The sequence below is a fragment of the Oncorhynchus masou genome, chromosome 1 (genome assembly GCF_036934945.1).
Source record: "Oncorhynchus masou masou isolate Uvic2021 chromosome 1, UVic_Omas_1.1, whole genome shotgun sequence".
Lineage (NCBI taxonomy): Eukaryota > Metazoa > Chordata > Actinopteri > Salmoniformes > Salmonidae > Oncorhynchus > Oncorhynchus masou.
This window is the reverse complement of record NC_088212.1, coordinates 39,678,898-39,701,322: the sequence shown is the minus strand read 5'-3', so window position 1 is coordinate 39,701,322 and position 22,425 is coordinate 39,678,898. Positions and strand designations below refer to the sequence as shown.

At 43.0% G+C, this 22,425-nt stretch overlaps 1 protein-coding gene across 2 annotated transcripts in view; it reads left to right on the top strand.

Annotated features, from left to right (window-relative positions):
• The window catches only part of LOC135544023 (netrin receptor UNC5D-like), a 214,807-nt gene that overhangs the window by 165,462 nt on the left and 26,920 nt on the right, over nucleotides 1-22,425 (top strand). For both annotated transcript variants that reach the window (XM_064971374.1, XM_064971364.1), the window contains exons 3-9: nucleotides 5,666-5,809; nucleotides 6,577-6,680; nucleotides 12,102-12,282; nucleotides 14,086-14,253; nucleotides 17,672-17,836; nucleotides 19,009-19,041; nucleotides 20,329-20,514. In XM_064971374.1, the coding sequence (XP_064827446.1) occupies nucleotides 5,666-5,809; nucleotides 6,577-6,680; nucleotides 12,102-12,282; nucleotides 14,086-14,253; nucleotides 17,672-17,836; nucleotides 19,009-19,041; nucleotides 20,329-20,514 (981 nt within the window). The remainder of the gene's footprint in view (nucleotides 1-5,665; nucleotides 5,810-6,576; nucleotides 6,681-12,101; nucleotides 12,283-14,085; nucleotides 14,254-17,671; nucleotides 17,837-19,008; nucleotides 19,042-20,328; nucleotides 20,515-22,425) is intronic.

Here is a 22,425-nt window from a genome sequence, read left to right as displayed (position 1 = left end):
CACTGACTAGTTAATCTTTATAGGAAAATCCGTACTCTCATTTATAAGGTTAACATTACATGACATATTTCACAAATAGTTTCATGTTTAATCACATATGTTTCACAATCAATATATGTAAACCTGACAGCTGGGAAATGTACACTTTAAGAGATACAGTTATGTGTGTTTCCTGTGCTTCATGAGATCACCAAATGAAACAAACTTGTCATGACTGCCTCTTAAGTGTCCACGGACCATTCCCACATTCTCAAAAGTGGAAATATTGTTTAGTTCTCCATTTTGGGAATTAGGAGTTTTGAACTAAGATAAGCACTTTGTTCTGGTAGACTCTTTCCCTCAATACTGCATATGGCAGATTCAAATCTGAAACCTGTAATAACAAAACGGAGACAAGAGAATTTTAAATAAATGAAATTAAGCAAAAAATAAAACCGACTCTATAGGGCCCTTGTTAATCCATACATGTATATATATTTTTGTATTTATTTAACCTTTATATAACTAGGCCTGTCAGTTAAGAACAAATTCTTATTTACAATGACGGTCTACCAAAAGGCAAAAGGCCTCTTGTGGGGACGGGGGCTAGGATTAACAATTAAAAATTAAATTAAAATATAGGACAAAGCACACATCACAACAAGACACCACAACCCTACATAAAGAGAGATCTAAGACAACAACATAGCATGGCAGCAACACATGACAACACAGCATGGTAGCAACACAACATGACAACAACATGGTAGCAACACAACATGGTAGCAGCACATAACATGGTACAAACATTATTGGGCACAGACAACAACACAAAGGGAAAGAAGGTAGAGGCAAAAATACGTTGCGTGAAGCAGCCACAACTGTCAGTAGGAGTGTCCATGAAGATAAATGGAGATAAAACTGTCCAATTTGTGTGTTTGTTGCAGCTTGTTCCAGTCACTAGCTGCAGAAAACTGGAAAGAGGAGTGACTCAGGGATGTGTGTGCTTTGGGGACCTTTAACAGAATGTGACTGGCAGGATGGGTGTTGTATGTGGAGGATGAGGGCTGCAGTAGATATCTCAAATAGGGGGGAGTGAGGCCTAAGAGGGTTTTATTAATAAGCATCAATGGGTGGGTCTTGTGGCGGGTATACAGAGATGACCAGTTTAGAGAGGAGTATAGACTGCAGTGATGTTTCCTATAAGGAGCATTGGTGGAAAATCTGATGGCCGAATAATAATGGCCATTTAGCCGCTCGAGAGCACCCGAACCTGTCGATCCATAAATGACATCTCCATAACCTAGCATGGGTAGGATGGTCATCTGAATCAGGATTAGTTTGGAAGCTGGGGTGAAAGTGGAATGATTACGATAGAGAAAACCAAGTCTAGATTTAACTTTAACTTTAGCCTTTAGCTTTGATATGTGCTGAGAGAAGGACAGTGTACCGTCTAGCCATACTCCCAAGTACTTGTATGAGGTGACTACCTCAAGCTCTAAACCCTCAGAGGTAGTAATCACACCTGTGGGGAGAGGGGAATTATTTTTACCAAACCACATGGCCTTTGTTTTGGAGGTGTTCAGAACAAGGTTAAGGGTAGAGAAAGTTTGTTGGACACTAAGAAAGCTTTGTTGTGGAGTGCTTAACACAATATCTGGGGAGGGGCCAGCTGAGTATAAGACTGTATCATGTGCATATAAATGGATGAGAGAGCTTCCTACTGCCTGAGTTATGTTGTTGATGTACATTGAGAAAGACGTGGGGTATAGGATCAAGCCTTGGGGTACTCCCTTGGTGACAGGCAGTGGCTGAGACAGCAGATGTTCTGACTTTATACACTGCACTCTTTGAGAGGTAGTTAGCAAACCAGGCCAAAGACCCCTCAGAGACACCAATACTCCTTAGCCGGCCCACAAGAATGGAATGGTCTACCTTATCAAAAGCTTTGGCCAAGTCAATAAAAATAGCACGACAACATTGTTTAGAATCAAGGGCAATTGTGACATCATTGAGGACATTTGAGGTTGCAGTGACACATCCATAACCTGAGCGGAAACCAGATTGCATACCCAAGAGAATACGATAGACATCAAGAAGCCAATCAGTTGATTACTGACAAGTATTTCCAACACTTTTGTCAACATAGAAATAGGCCTATTAAAATTAGGATCAGCTTGATGTCTCCCTTTAAATAAAAGATGCACATTGGGTGCCTTCCAAGCAATGGGAACCTCCTCAGAGAGGAGAGACAGGTTAAAAAGGTCAGAGATAGGCTTGGCGATGACAGGGGCAGAAACCTTAAAGAAGAAAGGGTCTAAACCACCTGACCCAGATGTTTTTTGGGGGGTCAAGTTTATGGAGCTTCTTTAGCACCTCAGACTCAGTGACCGCCTGCAGGGCAAAACATTGTAGAGGGGCAGGGGACAAAGAGGGAGGAGAATCGGGGCTAGTTACATTAGAAGGGGTGGGAGATGAGGAAATGTTGGACGGGCAAGGAGGCATTGCTGAGTCAAATAGGAATCCTGTGCTCCTTGTCAGTAACAATGACATCATCAACATTAAGGGACATGGGCACCAGTGAGGAGGAGGATTTATTTATTCTCCAGGTCTAACCATTTTCCAGAACTTCTTGGGGTTAGACCCCCAGACAGATAACTGCTCCTTAAAGTAACTAACCTTGGCCTTCCAGATAGCGTAAGCGCACTTATTCCTCATTTGCCTGAACGAGAGCCAGTCAGCCTGAGTGTGCGTGTGCCGAGCCTTTCGCCAAATGGAATTCTTGAGGTGGAGTAACTCTGCAAGATCACGGTCGAACCAGGGGCTGAACCTGTTTTTAATTGTCATTTTATTTATGGGGTTGTGTTTGTTTACAATACTGCTGAAAATCAAAAAATAAGGTCCAAGCGTCTTTGACAGCTGATTCTATACCAATTTAGGCCAGGTCATGAAGGAAGGCTTGCTCATTGAAGTTTTTTAGAAAGCGGCTATGACAAAAAGTGAAAAGAATATGGCATCACAACAAACCTGCCAAGAGAGGGTCGCCCACCAAAACTAATGGACCGGGAAAGGAGGGCATTAATCAGAGAGGCAACAAAGAGACCAAAGATCACCCTCCACAGTGGAGATTGGAGTATCTGTCCATAGGACCACTTTAAGCCGTACACTCCACAGAATTGGGCTTTACAGAAGAGTGACCAGAAAAAAATCCTTTGCTTTAAGAAAACAATAACCAGACACTTTTGGTGTTTGCCAAAAGGCATATGGGAGACTCCCCAAACATATGGAAGAAGGTACTCTGGTCAGATGAGACAAAAATGTAGCTTTTTGGCCATCAAGGAAAACCCTATGTTTGGCACAAACCCAACACCTCACATCACCCTGAGAACACCCATCCCCACAGTGAAGCATGGTGGTGGCAGCATCATGCTGTGGGGATGTTTTTCATAGGCAGGGACTGGGAAACAGGACAGAATTGAAGGAATGATGGATGGCGCGAAATGCAGCGAAATTCTTGAGGGAAATCTGTTTGTCTGGGACGAAGGTTCACCTTCCAGCAGGACAATGCCCCTAAGCATACTGCTAAAGCAACACTCGAGTGGTTAAAGGGGGTAGATTTAAATGTCTTTTAATGACCTAGTCAAAGCCCAGACCTCAATCCAATTGCTGTAAAATGTGGCTATACAAAGTATTGACTTTGGGGGGGGGGGGCGTGAATAGTTATGCACGCTCAAGTTTTCTGTTTTTTTTTTGTCTTATTTCTTGTTTGTTTCACAATAAATAAAAAAAATTGCATCTTCAAAGTGGTAGGCATGTTGTGTAAATCAAATGATACAAGCCCTCCCAACATCCATTTTAATTTCAGGTTGTAAGGCAACAAAATAGGAAAAATGCCATGGGGGGTGAATACTTTCGCAAGCCACTCTAGCATAAAGCCCAATAAAAAATGAAACGACTTGGGGCTAGCCATTGTAAGTTCAGAGTCGCTCGCCTCAACAGTGCGTGTGTGCTGGAGGCAAACGAAAGCTCGGTAGTGTGGCGGGGGTACCTGTACCAGACAGGGGGAGACAGGCCAGGGCAGACGGTGAACAGATCGCCAGGTGGAATCCAAGCAGCAGTGCAGCAGGCAACAGGAGTAGGTGTCACACCCACTTGGGAGAAGCTTTTTTCTGGAGGCAGATTCCTTGTAGAAAATGCTAGGGGATGGTCTCTGAACAGCAGGAGGGGGCTTCAAAGGCCTCCAGTTCCAGGTTGGATGGTGTTTTCAGCTTTCTGATTGTTTGCCAGAGCATTTGCTGTATAGCTTGGAAATAGGAATCTTTGGTAGTTCAAATCCTTCCCTGTAATTTTGTCCAAAATCAGGTTGTAGGTTTGGAGTTTTGATTTGGAGTGAAGGTTATGTTGTGGAGGGTAGTATGCTGTATATGTCCTTGCCGAAAAATATAAATTTATCTTAATCTAATATTTTGTAAAAAAAACATGCTGAAAACTGCGAGCTCACATGCAGCTGTCTCTCTCTCTCTCTCTCTCTTTCTCTCTCTCTCTCACATTAATATATGTTAATATCCACATTAATATCCATGTTCCCTGCAGTTATTTAGTGTGGAGTTGAATTGTTATTTATTCAAAACTCTGATATGCTGTGCAGTAAATGTGCTGTTATGACTCAATGAGCATGTCAGATTAGGCTGCATTTATCATTTATTGTTGTGTGCAGGAGAGGAGAGCGGGGTGGGGGGTGTTAAGAGACTCGGCCTGTGTCCCAAATTGCACCATATTCCCTATATAGTGCACTACTTTTGACCAGAGTAGTACACTATATAGGGAATAGGGTACCATTTTCTGTCATAAACCCCCCACATTGCATCTTTTCTTTAATCCTGTGTTTGAGAAGCCTGCAGGCTATCGAGACTCTGAAAAGGAGGAAAGAAAACACATGGCAGATCCCTAAGCCCATGACTCAGATACAAAATGGAAGCCTTTAACAATTCTAAACTGTGTGACAGGTCTGCATAGATTTCAGTTGGTGAGTTTTGCGCTGCGCCGCTAAGAGGATTTCAGAATAGGGAGAGTCCATTTGTACAGACACACTAATGTGCTTGTTCTAAAAATGTGCTGCGTTTGCATTGTGCTCGCTGTGCTTGTGTCACTGTGGTATATGTACTATTATTGTGTCATGGTTACTGTACATACTAGAGTATTCTTTTGAAGCGGGTCTGATGTTAAGCTTGTTAGTGGGGATTATGTTGCTCGAGGCAACTATTTTTCTTGTTCGCACTATTTTGCATCACGCACAACAGAATCCTAAGAGAGGCCTAGGGGACTGCCTATTTCATCTGTGATGCATTTTCAATACCCAGCATAGAGTAAAGGGAGACCAGAATAACATTAGACACACTGATTGGAGCAGTGTGTCAGGCCACCATAAAAACCAAATGTATTTTAAAAATTGTATTTTGGGAAACCATTGATCAATACTACCAGACAGACTTTCTAAATATTTGATCAGATCCCACCCTCCTCCCCTTTAAATATGTTGTTAGGATCTCTCAACTATGGTTAGCACATTCCAAGGACTGAGAACGAGAGGCACTGTAAATGTTCCTGGTACTTGTGCTGTGATCTCTAAATAACACCTGATCTAACAAGTAAGATCACTTATTGGCTGTTTCTTTCCACGGTGCAGGTCTGAAGGTGCGTGAGGTGCTGATCAACGTGTCCCGTCAGCAGGTGGAGGACTTCCACGGCCCAGAGGACTACTGGTGTCTGTGTGTGGCCTGGAGCCACCTAGGCACCTCCAAGAGCCGCAAGGCCACGGTACACATCGCATGTGAGTAGCCTACATAACAATGCACATTTTAGTTTTTGCGCTAGCACTAACATACTTGATTCAACCAATCAACAAGCCTTTAGTTTAATCAGGTATGTTAGTGCTAGAGCACAGAACCAGGCTTTGGAAACACTGACCCATAGAATTAGAGTGAATAGAACAGGTGTCTCCATTCAGGTCAATTTTGCCTTCATGGGTGGACTGGTGGCCATTTTGAGTGTTGCCAGGAGGTTGCCAGTAGAATTGCCATGGTTAGAGGTTTGATCCCCATCCTACTCATTATATTTATATGGTAATACCACAGTTTCACATTACAGTGAATGGACAAAACTGCACTGCAGGAGTAAATAGATTAAAGCAGAGTGCAACGTAGAGAAAAAAGGATGTCCTTGGCATATACTGTAAAGCTTCATGGGCATATTATAAAGTATATGTACTCATCAGCCAGTGCAGTCTATCCTCCAAATGACCTTGGGAACCTCCAGGCAGATGAAGGAAGGAAGGAAGGAAGGAAGGAAGGAAGGAAGGAAGGAAGGAAGGAAGGAAGGAAGGAAGGAAGGAAGGAAGGAAGGAAGGAAGGAAGGAGATGAGCTCCCGATTCATCCATCCCTCCAGCCCGTTTCTCACTCACAAGGTTGATACTGTGTCCAAACCAAGGGCAGGGCCAGGCAGGGAGAGTGGCAGTGGCAAGTGGTGTTAGTGATGGGAGATTGAGGGCAGGCTGGACATGGCATGGACTGACAGCACGGTGTTCTCTCCCCACACAGACCTGAGGAAGAACTTTGAGCAGGACCCCCAGGGGAAGGAAGTGCCAATCAAAGGGATGATCGTGCTGCATTGCCGCCCCCCAGAGGGAGTGCCCACGGCAGAGGTAAGACCCCAGCTTCCCAGTCCTTAACACTTAACACCCCTCCAACAAGATGAGAGCCTCTCTGTGCAGGGGAACAGCTTACCTTACACTCCAGGCTGTTGAAATACTCTAGATTTGAAAATTTCAACTCTTTGCAGCAAGGGGAAACTGTCTGCTTTGAAAATGTATTTCTTCCCAACTGTGTACATGGGAGAGGTAGGCATACACTACACACTGTGATTTGTTATAATGACAGTGTTGTTGTTGGATGCACCTATCTTTTGTTGATGTTAATTGCTGAAAAAGAACATCGCTGCAATTTTAATAATTGTAATGGTTCTAGTTTCTTACAGTATATACAATGGGTGCATGGCCCATGAGCACTATGCACATGTTTATATAGTTTGGTGTCTATTAATTGAGTAGCATTTTGATCACTGGTCAGTAGTTCAATCAGATTTCAACCAAAAAACAGATGAGATGTTTGGGGTTTTTTGACGTTGAAAAGAACCCCAGGCTGTAGTGACGCCACATCACTACGATGCAGTACCTTAGACCGCTGCGCCACTCGGGAGCCCACACCTTAATGTGAGATGAGACACATTGAACTGACTCGGCCTGGGTTCCAATTTCTATGACACAAATAAATACTGAAAAATTGCAGGGCTCCGTCCCCTATTCCCCATATAGTGTACTACTTTTGACCAGGGTCCATGATGCACTATATAGGGAATAGGGTACCATTTGGGAAGCACTCGCACAGAGTGAGTGTTTCAAATGTAATTGGACACAAATGGTGAAAAAAACACATTGGATTTAAAAAAAGAAAAGCACACTGGCGTGCTACTGTGCGAGTATTTGTACTACATGCTATTTTCATTACTGCTTTTGATTCATTTAGCCTATTTAAGTGAAACTGTAGAAAAGGAACTAAACTTAGCTTGTTAAACTTGTTATTCCATTGTGTAAAACAAAATGGATATCACATTCCAAATGTAATTGCATTCCTTTCATGTTAGTTTCTCCCACAATACACAAACTTTACTGTTCACATTAATCAAAGGGAGTAATTGTAAATGGGTGAATTGCTACTTATTGGGCGTATAAAGAATTCAATGTTAGCCACCTTGATGGGGAGTATGTATGTACTCCGTTGAATTCATGTTTGGGAAAGGTACTCTATACTTAACTATATTATATTATACTTAGCTATATAAGTTAGCATATAGCAGCACCCCCACACATTCAGCCTTATGTACCCTCATGCTTCTAATTCCCGAGCCCTGCTCCCTCTGTTATTTCCTCACAGTTCCTCCAAGCAGGGCCGGATCTAGCCTTTTGGGGGCCCTAAGAGAGATTTTCAGCTGGGGGCTGTAAGCGGCTGCTTATGTCGCTTATGCCTGGAGCCGGCCCTGCATCCAAGACAGTAAATGATGAGCCAAGCAATTACATTCCCAAGCTTGGTCAGGCAGTGTAGTGAAGAGCTCTCCCTGCTCCCTCTATTTATTTCCTTAAGATAAGACAGATCTAGGTGGAATAGGAATGTGCTGCAGCCACATTGCTCAGGGGAGAAGAGGTAGCATTTGGGATGCAACTTGGAGGCGGGCCAGCTACACAACCCCACTTTGTGTTCCCTTATCTTTTTTGATTAACCTCCTGGCTGGTGACCACAGCAGCGGTGGCGATAGCTCCATCACAGCCCTCCCCTGTCTGTATGTATGTCAGGTTCACACAGACATGAACACACAGAGGCAAGTTCAAAGCCTTTGATTTGGCTCAATCTGTGTGTGTGTGTGCTTGTGGATTACTAACACATTTGGTGGTGGCATCCAACACAGTCTTCAGTAAGCCCCCACGTTATCTTCCTGTCCCTGGGGCTTGTCTTTCAGAGTTGTTTAATCCATGTAATTGTCTTGATCAGATATACAACAATTTAAAAAGTTACCCCACCCACACTGTCACAGGCTACGCCACTGGCATCTACGGACCTTCCATGGCTCCTCAGCACTGTTGGCTGAAGGGGAGCACTACGAACTCTGTTTGTGTCCCAAATGGCATCCTATTTCCTAGTGATTGGGGGAAAAAATTGATACAGTTACATATTGGGATATTTTTGTTGGCGATATATTGTATCGTTTTGACAATATCGCAATATTATTTTTACGCTAGTTGGCAATACCTGCACCTTAACTCATTCATAGTTTGTTCTCCATGTTCTTTTAAAATACAGAGCCAATTTGTTTTCAGCACTTTTTACTTTTACTTTGTACATTTGATTTCTCAGCCATATAGTGAACATTTAATCGTAATAAAATCACAGTATGGAATCGCAATACATATAGAATCATGAGAATCGCAATACATATTGTATCGGCACCTAAGTATCGTGATAATATAATTTTGTGAGGTCCCTGGCCATTCCCAGCCCTACTATTTCCTACTATTTGACTACTAATGTAGTGCATTTCTTTTGACTAGGGCCCATAGGGATCTGGACAAAAGCAGTTCACTATATAGGAAGTACGGTGCCATTTGGACACACCCTGTGAAATCCTCAGAGAATCAGCCATGACTCGATGACTCAGCATTTCTATGCTCTTACCTGTTTAAAAACTTTAGAGTGCTATTACCTGTTTAAGCACTTTAGAGTGTGTCACCTTGAAACTACAGTAACTTCACAGGAGAGTAGGGAAGGGACAAAGACCCAGTTGTATGGTAGTGTCACCCAGAAAAGAAAAGCTGCACACTCTCAGAGCCAATGCAATACATTTATCAACACTTCCACAGCTATGCTGCTGAGTGTCACCCACCCATATGTCTCTAAAAGCGTCTGCGTGTTAGGTTCGGATTGCTCCTAACGTCTGTGCCTCGCATACTCCCTAAAAAGGCTGCTTGAAAAATGAGAAAAAAATTGCAATAGTCCGGTTTGTCTCTGTTGAGATGCCGTAACCAGTTTACACTTCTTCAAAATAGTCTGAATTAATATAAGATAGGTCAAGAGATATGTAAATGAATTTATCATTTTTGGTGCACTATTTCTCAATTGACAAAATGTGCATGAAAATGAGTCATCTCTCGTTGAACGACAACAAACAATTGAATAATCTTTACTGTTGACCAATCACCGATGAAGCAGCGTAGACTTCTGCTACCAAAATGTAGCTTGCCTCAAGAAAAAAATGTATGTGCACGAACAGCCAAAAAAAACTCTTGCCAAAGATGAAAATTACTTTTTTTCACAAATTGTTGTCATAATATACACAAACTGTTTTGGATTGGAAGCATGAGGAAGCCTTACTTGTCACCCACCAACCCAGGTCTCTGATTGTATCTACACTATATATACAAAAGTATGTGTACACCCCTTCAGATTAGTGGATTCGGCTATTTCAGCCACATCCGTTGCTGACAGGTGTTTAAAATCGAGCACACCTCCATGCAATCTCCATAGACAAACATTGGTAGTAGAATGGTCTTACTGAAGACCTCAGTAACTTTCAACGCGGCACCGTCATAGGATGCCACCTGGCAGGCTGATGGACAATTCTAGGTTTGGCGGATGCCAGGAGAACGCTACCTGCCCCAATGCATTGTCAACTGTAAAGTTTGGTGGACGAGGAATAATGTTCTGGGGCTGTTTTTCATGGTTCAGGCTTGTCCGCTTAGTTCCAGTGAAGGGATGACATTCAATGACATTCTAGATGATTCTGTGCATCCAACTTTGTGGGAACAGTTTATGGAAGGCCCTTTCCTGTTTCAGCATGACATTGCCCCCATGCACAAAGCAAGGCCCATACAGAAATGGTTTGTCGAGATCGGTGTGGAAGAACTTGACTGACCTGCACAGAGCCCTGACCTCAACCCAATCGAACACCTGGAATTAATTATTACTCCGACTGTGAGCCATGCCTAATTGCCCAACATCAGTGCCCGACCTCACGAATGTTCTTGTGGCTGAATGGAAGCAAGTCCCCACAGCAATGTTCCAACATCTAGTGGAAAGCACATCTAGTGGAAAGCAGAAAAGGGGGGGACCAACTCCATATTAAAGCCGTGATTTTGGAATGAAATGTTCGATGAGCAGGGGTCCACATACTATTGGTCATGTAGTGTATCTTTATCTCAGTTTGACATGGCGACAGCTAATCTTTCTGGGGTCCAAACACACAACAAAAATACATTACAGACATAAGACTTTACTGTCACCCACCCAAGCCTCTGGCTCCTCTCCACTCCAGGAGATTAGAGGTCCTCCCTTGCCCACAGTCCTCCCAAGCCCCAGACCCCCACAGATACACACAGCCTCAACCTGAAGAATATGACCATCACTCCGTTGGCTCAATCTTCATCATAATGAAATCACAGGACCCCCTTGTGTCTGTGTGGGGGCCCTGGAAACCTGCTGTCTGTCAGGCCTGTAACACTGATAACCGCATCCTAATTGAAACAAATGTGCCAATTAGGTAATTCATCTCTCACATCCTCCGCCACACACTTACTGGGCTAATTTGTCCCGCCACAGTTTCTCTTCTTCCTTCTGCCGGGCGTATCTTTTCATCATTACCCTAAGGCTGTTAGCAGCGGCAGGCGACAGCCCGGGAATGTAGAGCAAGTGCTACAGATCAGCAGTGAGGGCCAGGCAGATTGTGCCACTCTTTAATTGCCTCTTTCAACTTGCAAATTTCCCCTGATCAAATTGAAATAAATACATGAAGAGGAAAATACTCTTCTGCCACCGCCACTGTCGCGTCATCCAGGCGGCTCTCATCCAGTGATACATTGTTTTAATCATGGAACATTAGAGTAAATTCCCAGTCTTTTCCCCCTTATCTTTTAGCTTTAGTACATTAACTGCTTGCTTCTGATGCCACCCTGCTAAAGGGTATCTTTTAATTGCACCTTGGAATCGGGAATCCAATGAATGTGTTTTCCAAGGCTTGTTTTAAAGTGAAGGGAATACAGGCTATTCCCAGTTCTACTCTTTCTAGGTCATAAATGTGTAGTCTTCAATGACATCAGATTGGTGGTAGTTTAGAGTAGCCCTGCTACAGTGAGTACAGTAGGCCTATCCATGAAAACATTTTGTGAGTATGGGTGTGTTTGTGTGCGCCCAGTGCAGTGCAATAAGTGTGCACGTTTTTTTTGCAGTTCGAAAACACTCCATGCATTTGTTTTGCACCCTATAAATCCATAATTTCTTCCAGTGTGAATGCAATTTGCAAAAGCAGCGATGCAGCTCCATATACCAGGGTATGAGCAGTAAAGCATCACTAAGTTTGTAATTCATAATTCGTTTTCCTCTCTGTATCTGTGTTGCTGGTAATGGGTATGGCCCTCCTCTGACTGCCTAATGGCTGTGGTCACGTGATTGGGTGATGTGGTTTGGTTGTATAGGTTGTGCGCTATAATAAGTTTGTAATAACTCTCTCACTCTCTGGGCAGGTGGAGTGGTTGAAGAACGAAGAGCTAGTGAGCTCCCTGACGGATGACAACATTGACACCCGAGCTGACCACAATCTCATCATTAACGAGGCACGACTGTCCGACTCGGGAAACTACACGTGCCTGGCCAGCAACATTGTGGCCAAGAGACGCAGTGCCACAGCCACTGTGGTTGTTTTTGGTAAGGCTCCGGTCACGGCTTCACCCATTAGCTGACTGTGTTTGTCTAATGTAGACCTCGTTTCCCGGACACAGATAATGGAGAATCTTCATTGAAGATGTTTTGTGCGGCAGTAGGCTTAATCTGTGTTAGCGAACCAGCCCAAAGTGTTTAAGGTGCGCCTCAGATCAAGTTGCTGTGTGTTTCATGCCCCCACACAAATGAATGAGACCCATCTCAGTGTTTTTGTTTAAAAACAAGATGTTCGATTTGTATTGATTTATTTCACCTTTATTTAACCAGGTAGGCAAGTTGAGAACAAGTTCTCATTTACAAATGTGAGCTGGCCAAGATAAAGCAAAGCAGTTCGACACATACAACGACACAGTTACACATGGAGTAAAACAAACATACAGTCAGTAATACAATAGAATAATAACTCTATATACAATGTGAGCAAATGAGGTGAGATAAGGGAGGTAAAGGCAAAATAAGGCCATGGTGGCGAAGTAAATACAATATAGCAAGTAAAACACTGGAATGGTAGATTTGCAGTGGAAGAATGTGCAAAGTAGAAATAGAAATAATGGGGTGAAAGGAGCAAAATAAATACAGTAGGGGAAGAGGTAGGTGTTTGGGCTAAATTGTACAGGTGCAGTAATCTGTGAGCTGCTCTGACAGCTGGTGCTTAAAGCTAGTGAGGGAGATAAGTGTTTCCAGTTTCAGAGATTTTTGTAGTTCATTCCAGTCATTGGCAGCAGAGAACTGGAAGGAGAGGCGGCCAAAGGAGGAATTGGTTTTGGGGGTGACCAGAGAGGTATACCTGCTGGAGCGCGTGCTACAGTAGGGTGCTGCTATGGTGACCAGCGAGCTGAGATAAGGGGGGACTTTACCAAGCAGAGACTTTAGATGACCTGGAGCCAGTGGATTTGGCGATGAGTATGAAGCGAAGGCCAGCCAATGAGAGCATACAGGTTGCAGTGGTGGGTAGTAAATGGGGCTTTGGTGACAAAACTGATGGCACTGTGATAGACTGCATCCAATTTATTGAGTAGGGTATTGGAGGTTATTTTGTAGATGACATCGCCAAAGTCGAGGATCGGTAGGATGGTCAGTTTTATGACGGTATGTTTGGCAGCATGAGTGAAAGATAAATTAATTATTCAAGGAGTTAATTCACTGCCTCAGTATTTATGAAATATGAAAGGGAATGTGCTATTGTTTCTTAATCTCATTTAAAGACATGTTGCTTATGAATTATGCATTCGCCAGAGGCCTTGGGGCAATGCGGCGGCTCACAAGCTTTGGTAGCATTTGGTAGAATACTTTTTGTCTCCACTCATGCAAATCACAGACCAAACAAATCAGACCACAAAGTGGTTGACTACTTAGTAAGAGAACCTCTCATTCATTCTGACTTCATCTGCCCGACTGTATTAATGTGCAGTGGCCTATTTGAATGGATTCCTCTTATCAATTTTGTTCTTAGTTTTTTTCTCTTTGATTCAAAGAGCTTTGACAATTGAACTGACAATTAACGGAAGAGTAGTTCACATTTTCCACATTTGATGTACTGTACTCAGTATTTTCAAGCTTACAGTCATGGAACATTGCTAGTCATTAATACCTTTAAACTGTTGCCTATATAATTAACTCGGTGGGAGATTAGATTAGTTTAAATTAAGTTTCCCTCTCTTCCTCTCGCTCTCTCTCACCCATCTTTCTTTCTTTCGCTATCCATCTCTCTCTCCATCCATCTCTCACTCTCTCTCTCTCGGTCTGTCTGTCTCTCGCTCTCTCACCCCTATCTCTCTCTCTCTGTAGTGAACGGTGGATGGTCGCTGTGGACAGAGTGGTCTCCTTGTAACGTGCCCTGTGGTCGGGGTGTCCAGAAACGCTCCCGTACCTGTACCAACCCTGCCCCACTCAACGGAGGAGCTTTCTGCCAGGGCATGTCTGTGCAGAAGATCACCTGTAATGCCCTCTGTCCAAGTAAGCCCTTCTGCCTCATGAAGTACTGTAGAGCTGGTGAATCGTTCTCAACCATCATGATCTTGCGAGATCACATTCTGTTTCTCTTCTCGCAGAGGTCAGTCGGTTTCACCAGGCAATAATACATTGTTATCTATTGGGCATATCTCAAAGGGCAAAGCAATTTGACTTGCAAGGACATACAGTAGATATATCATGCTCAACTTTGACTTTATGAATATAGTAGGCTTGCAATGCAAGCATCTAAGTGCAGAGTAAACGTGAATACAACATCTGGTTATGCAAGACTATGACAACTTTATTATATTGTGTGTGAGTCCTATTGTCTTTGTAATTCATATATGTTGTATGCTGCTGCATGCCTGCCATGGTGGTCTGAATTAGTTTACTTATACTTATATATATATATATACATACAGTGCCTTGCGAAAGTATTCGGCCCCCTTGAACTTTGCGACCTTTTGCCACATTTCAGGCTTCAAACATAAAGATATAAAACTGTATTTTTTTGTGAAGAATCAACAACAAGTGGGACACAATCATGAAGTGGAACGACATTTATTGGATATTTCAGACTTTTTTAACAAATCAAAAACTGAGAAATTGGGCGTGCAAAATTATTCAGCCCCCTTAAGTTAATACTTTGTAGCGCCACCTTTTGCTGCGATTACAGCTGTAAGTCGCTTGGGGTATGTCTCTATCAGTTTTGCACATCGAGAGACTGAAATCTTTTCCCATTCCTCCTTGCAAAACAGCTCGAGCTCAGTGAGGTTGGATGGAGAGCATTTGTGAACAGCAGTTTTCAGTTCTTTCCACAGATTCTCGATTGGATTCAGGTCTGGACTTTGACTTGGCCATTCTAACACCTGGATATGTTTATTTTTGAACCATTCCATTGTAGATTTTGCTTTATGTTTTGGATCATTGTCTTGTTGGAAGACAAATCTCCGTCCCAGTCTCAGGTCTTTTGCAGACTCCATCAGGTTTTCTTCCAGAATGGTCCTGTATTTGGCTCCATCCATCTTCCCATCAATTTTAACCATCTTCCCTGTCCCTGCTGAAGAAAAGCAGGCCCAAACCATGATGCTGCCACCACCATGTTTGACAGTGGGCATGGTGTGTTCAGGGTGATGAGCTGTGTTGCTTTTACGCCAAACATAACGTTTTGCATTGTTGCCAAGAAGTTCAATTTTGGTTTCATCTGACCAGAGCACCTTCTTCCACATGTTTGGTGTGTCTCCCAGGTGGCTTGTGGTAAACTTTAAACGACACTTTTTATGGATATCTTTAAGAAATGGCTTTCTTCTTGCCACTCTTCCATAAAGGCCAGATTTGTGCAATATACAACTGATTGTTGTCCTATGGACAGAGTCTCCCACCTCAGCTTTAGATCTCTGCGGTTCATCCAGAGTGATCATGGGCCTCTTGGCTGCATCTCTGATCAGTCTTCTCCTTGTATGAGCTGAAAGTTTAGAGGGACGGCCAGGTCTTGGTAGATTTGCAGTGGTCTGATACTCCTTCCATTTCAATATTATCGCTTGCACAGTGCTCCTTGGGATGTTTAAAGCTTGGGAAATCTTTTTGTATCCAAATCCGGCTTTAAACTACTTCACAACAGTATCTCGGACCTGCCTGGTGTGTTCCTTGTTCTTCATGATGCTCTCTGCGCTTTTAACGGACCTCTGAGACCTCTATCACAGTGCAGGTGCATTTATACGGAGACTTGATTACACACAGGTGGATTGTATTTATCATCAATAGTCATTTAGGTCAACATTGGATCATTCAGAAATTCTCACTGAACTTCTGGAGAGAGTTTGCTGCACTGAAAGTAAAGGGGCTGAATAATTTTGCACGCCCAATTTTCAAGTTTTTGATTTGTTAAAAAAGTTTGAAATATCCAATAAATGTTGTTCCACTTCATGATTGTGTCCCACTTGTTGTTGATTCTTGACAAAAAATACAGTTTTATATATTTATGTTTGAAGCCTGAAATGTGGCAAAAGGTCGCAAAGTTCAAGGGGGCCGAATACTTTCGCAAGGCACTGTACATCCACAGGTACACCTCCAATTGACTCAAATGATGTCAATTAGCAGAAGCTTATAAAGCTATGATGTCATTTTCTGGAATTTTACAAGCTGTTTAAAGGCACAGTCAACTTATTGTATGTAAATGTCTGACCCACTGGAATTGTGACACAGTGAATTATAGTTGAAATAATCTGTCTGTGAACATTTGTTGGACAAATTACTTGCGTCATGCACACAGTAGATATCCTAACTGACTTGCCAAAAACTATAGTTTGTTAAGAAATTTGTAGAGTGGTTGAAAAAAAATAGTTTTAATGACTCCAACCTAAGTGTATGTAAACTTACGACTTCAACTGTGTGTGTGTGTGTGTTCATTCTTAAAATAAAATGGTGATCCTAACTGGCCTAAAACAGGGAATTATTACTCGGATTAAATCTCAGGAATTGTGAAAACTGGGTTTAAATGTATTTGGCTAAGGTGCATGTAAACTTCCGACTTCAACAGTATATTATAATATTTTATATTTTTATTTCCTTTATTTTATCAGAGAGTTATACTGAGACCAATGTCTCTTTTACAGATGAGCTCTGAACTACAGAAATGACAGAAATACACATATCACAATATAAGTACATAAAGCAAACACATTAATCCATAATAAGGTCCTCAATCACCTTTCTGAATTGCCCTAGAGGCACAAAAACATCACATTTAAAAACATATTGAAGATTGTTCCACAAATAAGGTGCAACTCAATGGAGGCCAACGGAATTTCCATCACTGAGACCGGGTGTGATAACTTACACTATATGTCTAAAGGTTAGTAATGATGTTAGGCCCATGTATTTTCTGTGTCTATTCCTGCACCAGACAATAGTTTGTAGTAGTTCTCAATTCTAATTCATGTAACTGTGAATTTTCACAGACAATTCTGAACTGTTTCCTCGCAGGTCAAGGGGGGAGACTGGATCTGTTAGGGAAGAAGCTATATGGAGAGAGAGCACAATATGTATGCACACAGAGGGGTTATAGAATAAAGACCTTATAGAACTCATGGAATCCTACAAAAGAAATCATCTTCTTCAGAGCTTGTGCAGAGAGACTGCTTGAGGTTGCCAAAAAAGTGCTTCCAAGAAATCTCTTTTTTGGCACCATATGGGTTCCTCCTAGATCAAATGACACAGGCGACCGAGGAACCTGAGTTTTAACGTGCACGGTTAAACCGGGGGATTTCATTTCACATTCTGCAGAAAGAGAGAGAGACAATTGATCCCATTATGTGAGGAGGACCTGAGGGTTAATGTGGACTTAAATGTTCTTTGAGAGGGACCATCGCCTCACCTTCTGTCTGTCTGTGTGTTCCTTGTTCCATTTCCTCCCCCACAGTTGACGGTGGCTGGGAAAAGTGGAGTGAGTGGACGGCGTGCAGTGTGCAGTGTGAAAGACAGCGTAGAAGGGAGTGCAATAACCCACCGCCCAGGCACAGGGGCATTATGTGTGAGGGGCCCAGCAATGCCACCGAGAACTGCACCGGAGGAATGTGTACCCAGAGTAAGTCCCTTACTCTTTTCTCTGGATTTCTTTCTTTTCTACATTGCCATCATAACCTCGACTATCATCTCCATTAAGCCGTATCTCCATTACACCCCTCATAACATGACTTCTCATCAACACATCTGAACAGCTGGCCACAGAGGGATTTGCTGGACAAATAAACACACTGGAACGGAGTCCACATTGCTGAGGACACTCGATGCATGATAACACTGTGGTAAATCCCTCCTGTGGTGTTCAGGTGAAACGTCTCCCGTGTCACAGGAGAATATGCTGTAGCGATCACTGAAGACATGGAGAGTGTATTCCGTTTTGACCACAGTTTGAATGTTTTGACTATAGGTGGTCAAAGCAATTTAGTAACTGATGCAGTGTATTACCCGCACCCGTGATGCTTCATTTCACATTTGCATAATTTAGTGCTAAACTCATGAATGTTGCGCAATGAGAGGTTTTGAAATAAATATCGAGTAACACATGGTCTGATCTACTGCAAACTAGAGGCACGCTTGCGTTGTCAAAATGGGGTCCATGATGTAATATTAAGGGTCACAAACTGTGACAGTAATTACCTGACTAAAGGGAAATCTTACACACATACAGTCCCTGAATTGGATAAAAGAAAGAGGCATCAGCATGTTTTAAAAAGTAGGACTGGTATTTTGGCCTAGTCTGGTAGAAGTATTGGTAAGCTCAATTTTCCATTGGTAAAAATACAATTTCTGAAAATATTTGACATTTTTCTCTTTGTTAAGGAGAGAGATAATCATGGTATTTTTCAGACCCATTTGCCAGTCTCTCCCTTGGCCACTTCTATCCATGTGGATATTGAGTCTGGTAATGAAGCCATGCATCATTATCTGGGCAGTCTGTATCTGTATTGGCATATCTCAGTGGTAGGGCCTCTCCACATGATTTGAGTCAGAAAGAAGTGCACTAGTAGGATACCTCACTCACACAGGGCTGGCGTTTAATCACCTCGCTCTGTATGCGTCCCAAATGGCAACTCCCCCCCTTATAGGGCACTACTTTTGTAGGGAAGTAGTCCACTATAAAGGGAATAGGGTGCCATTTGGGACACAACCAGGGCTGGCGTTTAATCCCCTCTGTCTCTCTCTCTCTCTCTCTCTCTCTCTCTTTTCTGTCTCATTCTGTGTCTGTCTTTGCAGATGGAAAGCTGCTGCATGATGTTAAACCTCAAAGTGAGTCCTTCCTTTCTGCATTTCTTTTATTTTCAACCCCCAACTCTTTAAACAGGCTAGCTGTCTACCTCATTTGTGAAAGTTCAGGAAACCAGAATCAGAATAACAGCTTTTTTTATTTTATGAGAAGCTTTTTTTTTAGACATCTACCTATTAGTTAACTTTAATTTCCCTGCATTTTATACAACCATCACACCCATCCAAAACCCTTGTAGTCAGGTTCTGAACAGAACTATAACCGTAGAATTAGGAATTAGACTAATTAGAGTAATTGAATAGGATCTATTTTACTATAACCAGGTTCTACCATTCGATCAGTCAGCTGTTCACGCTTCACAAGCGTGACATCACAACGTGCTCTCCTTCTCGGATTGAGTCGAGAGATTGATCGGTTGTGACAACTGAACATATGCTATATTGTAAGGGATTAATGCAGTGTAATTATGCAAACAAGCTAATTTGACCAATTTGCAGTGTATCCTCACTTGTATTCCCCTGGCGGGTCTCAGCTCAGACACTCTCTTCCCCTTGCATACCGCCTGACACCTCCTAAAATGATTCAGGTGCTACCTTGACTGGAGCCTCAGCAGTGATTGTAATGAGACTTCATTAGACTGACAGACAGGCTCACTCACTGTGCCTGGTTTGCAATGCATTCTGGGTCAAACAATTCAGTGGAGAATTCTAGAAGGGGGAGACAGACATCTGGTCAGTGATCATACTAACGGGGCTACTCTAAATTAATTTGCTTCGGATCATTTCCTGTCACTGTCAGACATTGACCATTGGGCCATACTATGTAGTTTAATATGTACCATTAGGCTTATTGGATATAGACTAGTGGGTCTGAAGGCAGTTATACCCCTCTCACTCTCACTGTTAACAGCTTTATGAATGTCTTGTATAACAGCAGTGTATAGGCGAGATTCTGCATGCTCATCGAGTCCTCTGTGTGCTGCATAATGTAGCATAGGAAGATGAGCCTGTTGGATGAGCAGTTGAACTGTGTCTTGGGATGGACAGTCATCAAAGTGCTCTACACTGTGCTTTCAAATGAATTCACTTCTCTCCAAAAGCTCCTAGTCAAATACAATACTGTGTATTTTAATTACTATTTTAGATGCCTCAGAATGTCACCACAAAATAATCACTACCATCACCATTCTCACATTTTCCTCTTCAGTGTCTCTGTACTGTACCTTAGTTGAACTTCGTGCATGGTATTGTTTACACTTAGCAAACATCCATTGAGACTGTTGTTTCTGTGTTGGTCTGTGTGTGTACCAGGTATGGACGGCTCCAACGACGTGGCTCTCTACTCTGGGCTGGGGTCGGGAGTCATAGTTGTGGCTGTCCTTGTGGTGGCCGTCATGCTGTACAGGAGGAGCCAGAGTAACTACGGCGTTGACGTCATCGACTCATCCGCGCTCACCGGGGGCTTCCAGTCTTTCACCTTCAAGACCACCAGACAAGGTGACCTAGCGCTGCCTTTCACTTTATGGAGACATGCCAGGTGCCCACAAGGCCAAACGGTAGGCAGGATTTTTCAAGGACCCTTTTGACAGGCTGCTTCTGCTGGTGATTGATTGCATGTGTTTGCATTGAGGCGGCACTGTGCAAACCCTGCACATCTGCCTCAAATGTATATTCTCATAAGCGCTGAAAGGATCTGTCCTTCTATTTTGACAGACCAGTTCTTCTGTTATTGCCGAGATAGGTAATCAATCTTTGACAGACACATCCTGTGTCCACCTGGCCGCAGACCACACACACGCATGACTGTCAAGCAACCAATCCCCCTTCCCTGCCGTCAGATAGCCCCAGCCAAATCCACTGATGGATAAATGTGAAAAGCATGGAACACTGAACATCAATTGCATTTTTGTTGTGCACAGCAATAACTTCTGTTCATAACAGTGTCTGGGGCTGTGGCTTGTCCCAGGCATCCTTCCTATTACTGTCAATGACACTTCTGGGTTAGCACAAGCGATAGCCATTGCAGAAGCGGGTGATAAATCCTGGCTGGATGTGACACCACTGTGAAAAGCCCTGCCGGAGCCATGCTGAGCCCACTACATCCACTGCTCCCAAGGCCTGGGTTGACACTCATGCCTAGCCCCTCACCACGCGCAGGGCGGGAAGGGAAAGATGGGGGACTGTGGAGCGCTACATCCGGCAGGCTATCAATCCTATTTAAATAGGCCAGCTTTTCAGGAGCCGCCTGCTGTGCCCTCCACCGGCCACCATCACTCCATCCCATTCCCCTCTCCATCAGCTTGCTAATGGAGCAGAAGAAATATAGCTCATATTATCCGCTTTCCCATTTCCCGTCTGGAGCCTTCTTTTACAGAGGGAAGGAAAGAAACACAAATGAATAGCAAAAAATATAATATTTTTCCTGACTGTTCCCCCCAGTCGACCTTATTCAGGTTGATTTTTCATAATCACAATAATATACGGCAATAAACAGAGAGAGAAAAACAGCTTTTCTCAAGTGTGTTCTTCATAAGAAATTAGTAGCTTTTCATGCCTAATTCATTTGAAGTCCCTTAAATGCTTTAGACACACCCCCTCATGTGGCAGGAGCTAAGGCGGAGTGGTGAATGAATCTTTAGACCTGACCCTGTCTCTGCATTACTGCTGGCCATGAGCCATTTTCTTTTTTTTTACATTTTTAATCAGAGGTCCAATTCCAAACCTATCCCTCAAGGTATTCAACGTGAGGTCCAATTCATTAACTTCTGTCTTCCCACCTCCTCTTCAGTTCCGTTTTGCTCTACCATTTCCACTGCGCTGAGAAGAAGAAAAAAAGTATGCATGCCAGATTGAAAGTTTGGCCAATGGCCACTGGATTTATTTTTCTTCTGCGTGATCTATATGAATGTTCGCAATAGTCCGCTACTATGTCTACTGCAATCAGTAGCAAATCACCACTGATCAGTAATATTTCACACTGCTCAGTTCCGTCAAATGCAACATTTCCCATGATATCCTTTAATGTGTTTGATTGAAGTGCAATAGATTTCAAAATGGTTCAATTGTATACTTTCATCCTGTTACGCATTTTCCGGCACTAGACTAGACAATGAAGTTACAAGGAGAAGCCCTTGATTGAACAATACCCTCTAGTTAGTCTTTCAGTAGAAAGAAACAAACACACCCTGAAAGCATGACACAAATCAAGCCCCCCAGCAATTAACGATTCCCCTAAAAATAAAACATTAGCCTCCTGCCTTATGCCCCTCGCCAGGCAGCAGCTGGGCAGCAATGACTTTGTGACTCCTCTGTTATCTTGGCACAGAGAGTCCTGGGGCCCTAATGTCTGGATGTGCCAGATAGATGCATGTGGTGTTTGGCAGTATGGTCAGGCGTCTAATGGCTGTG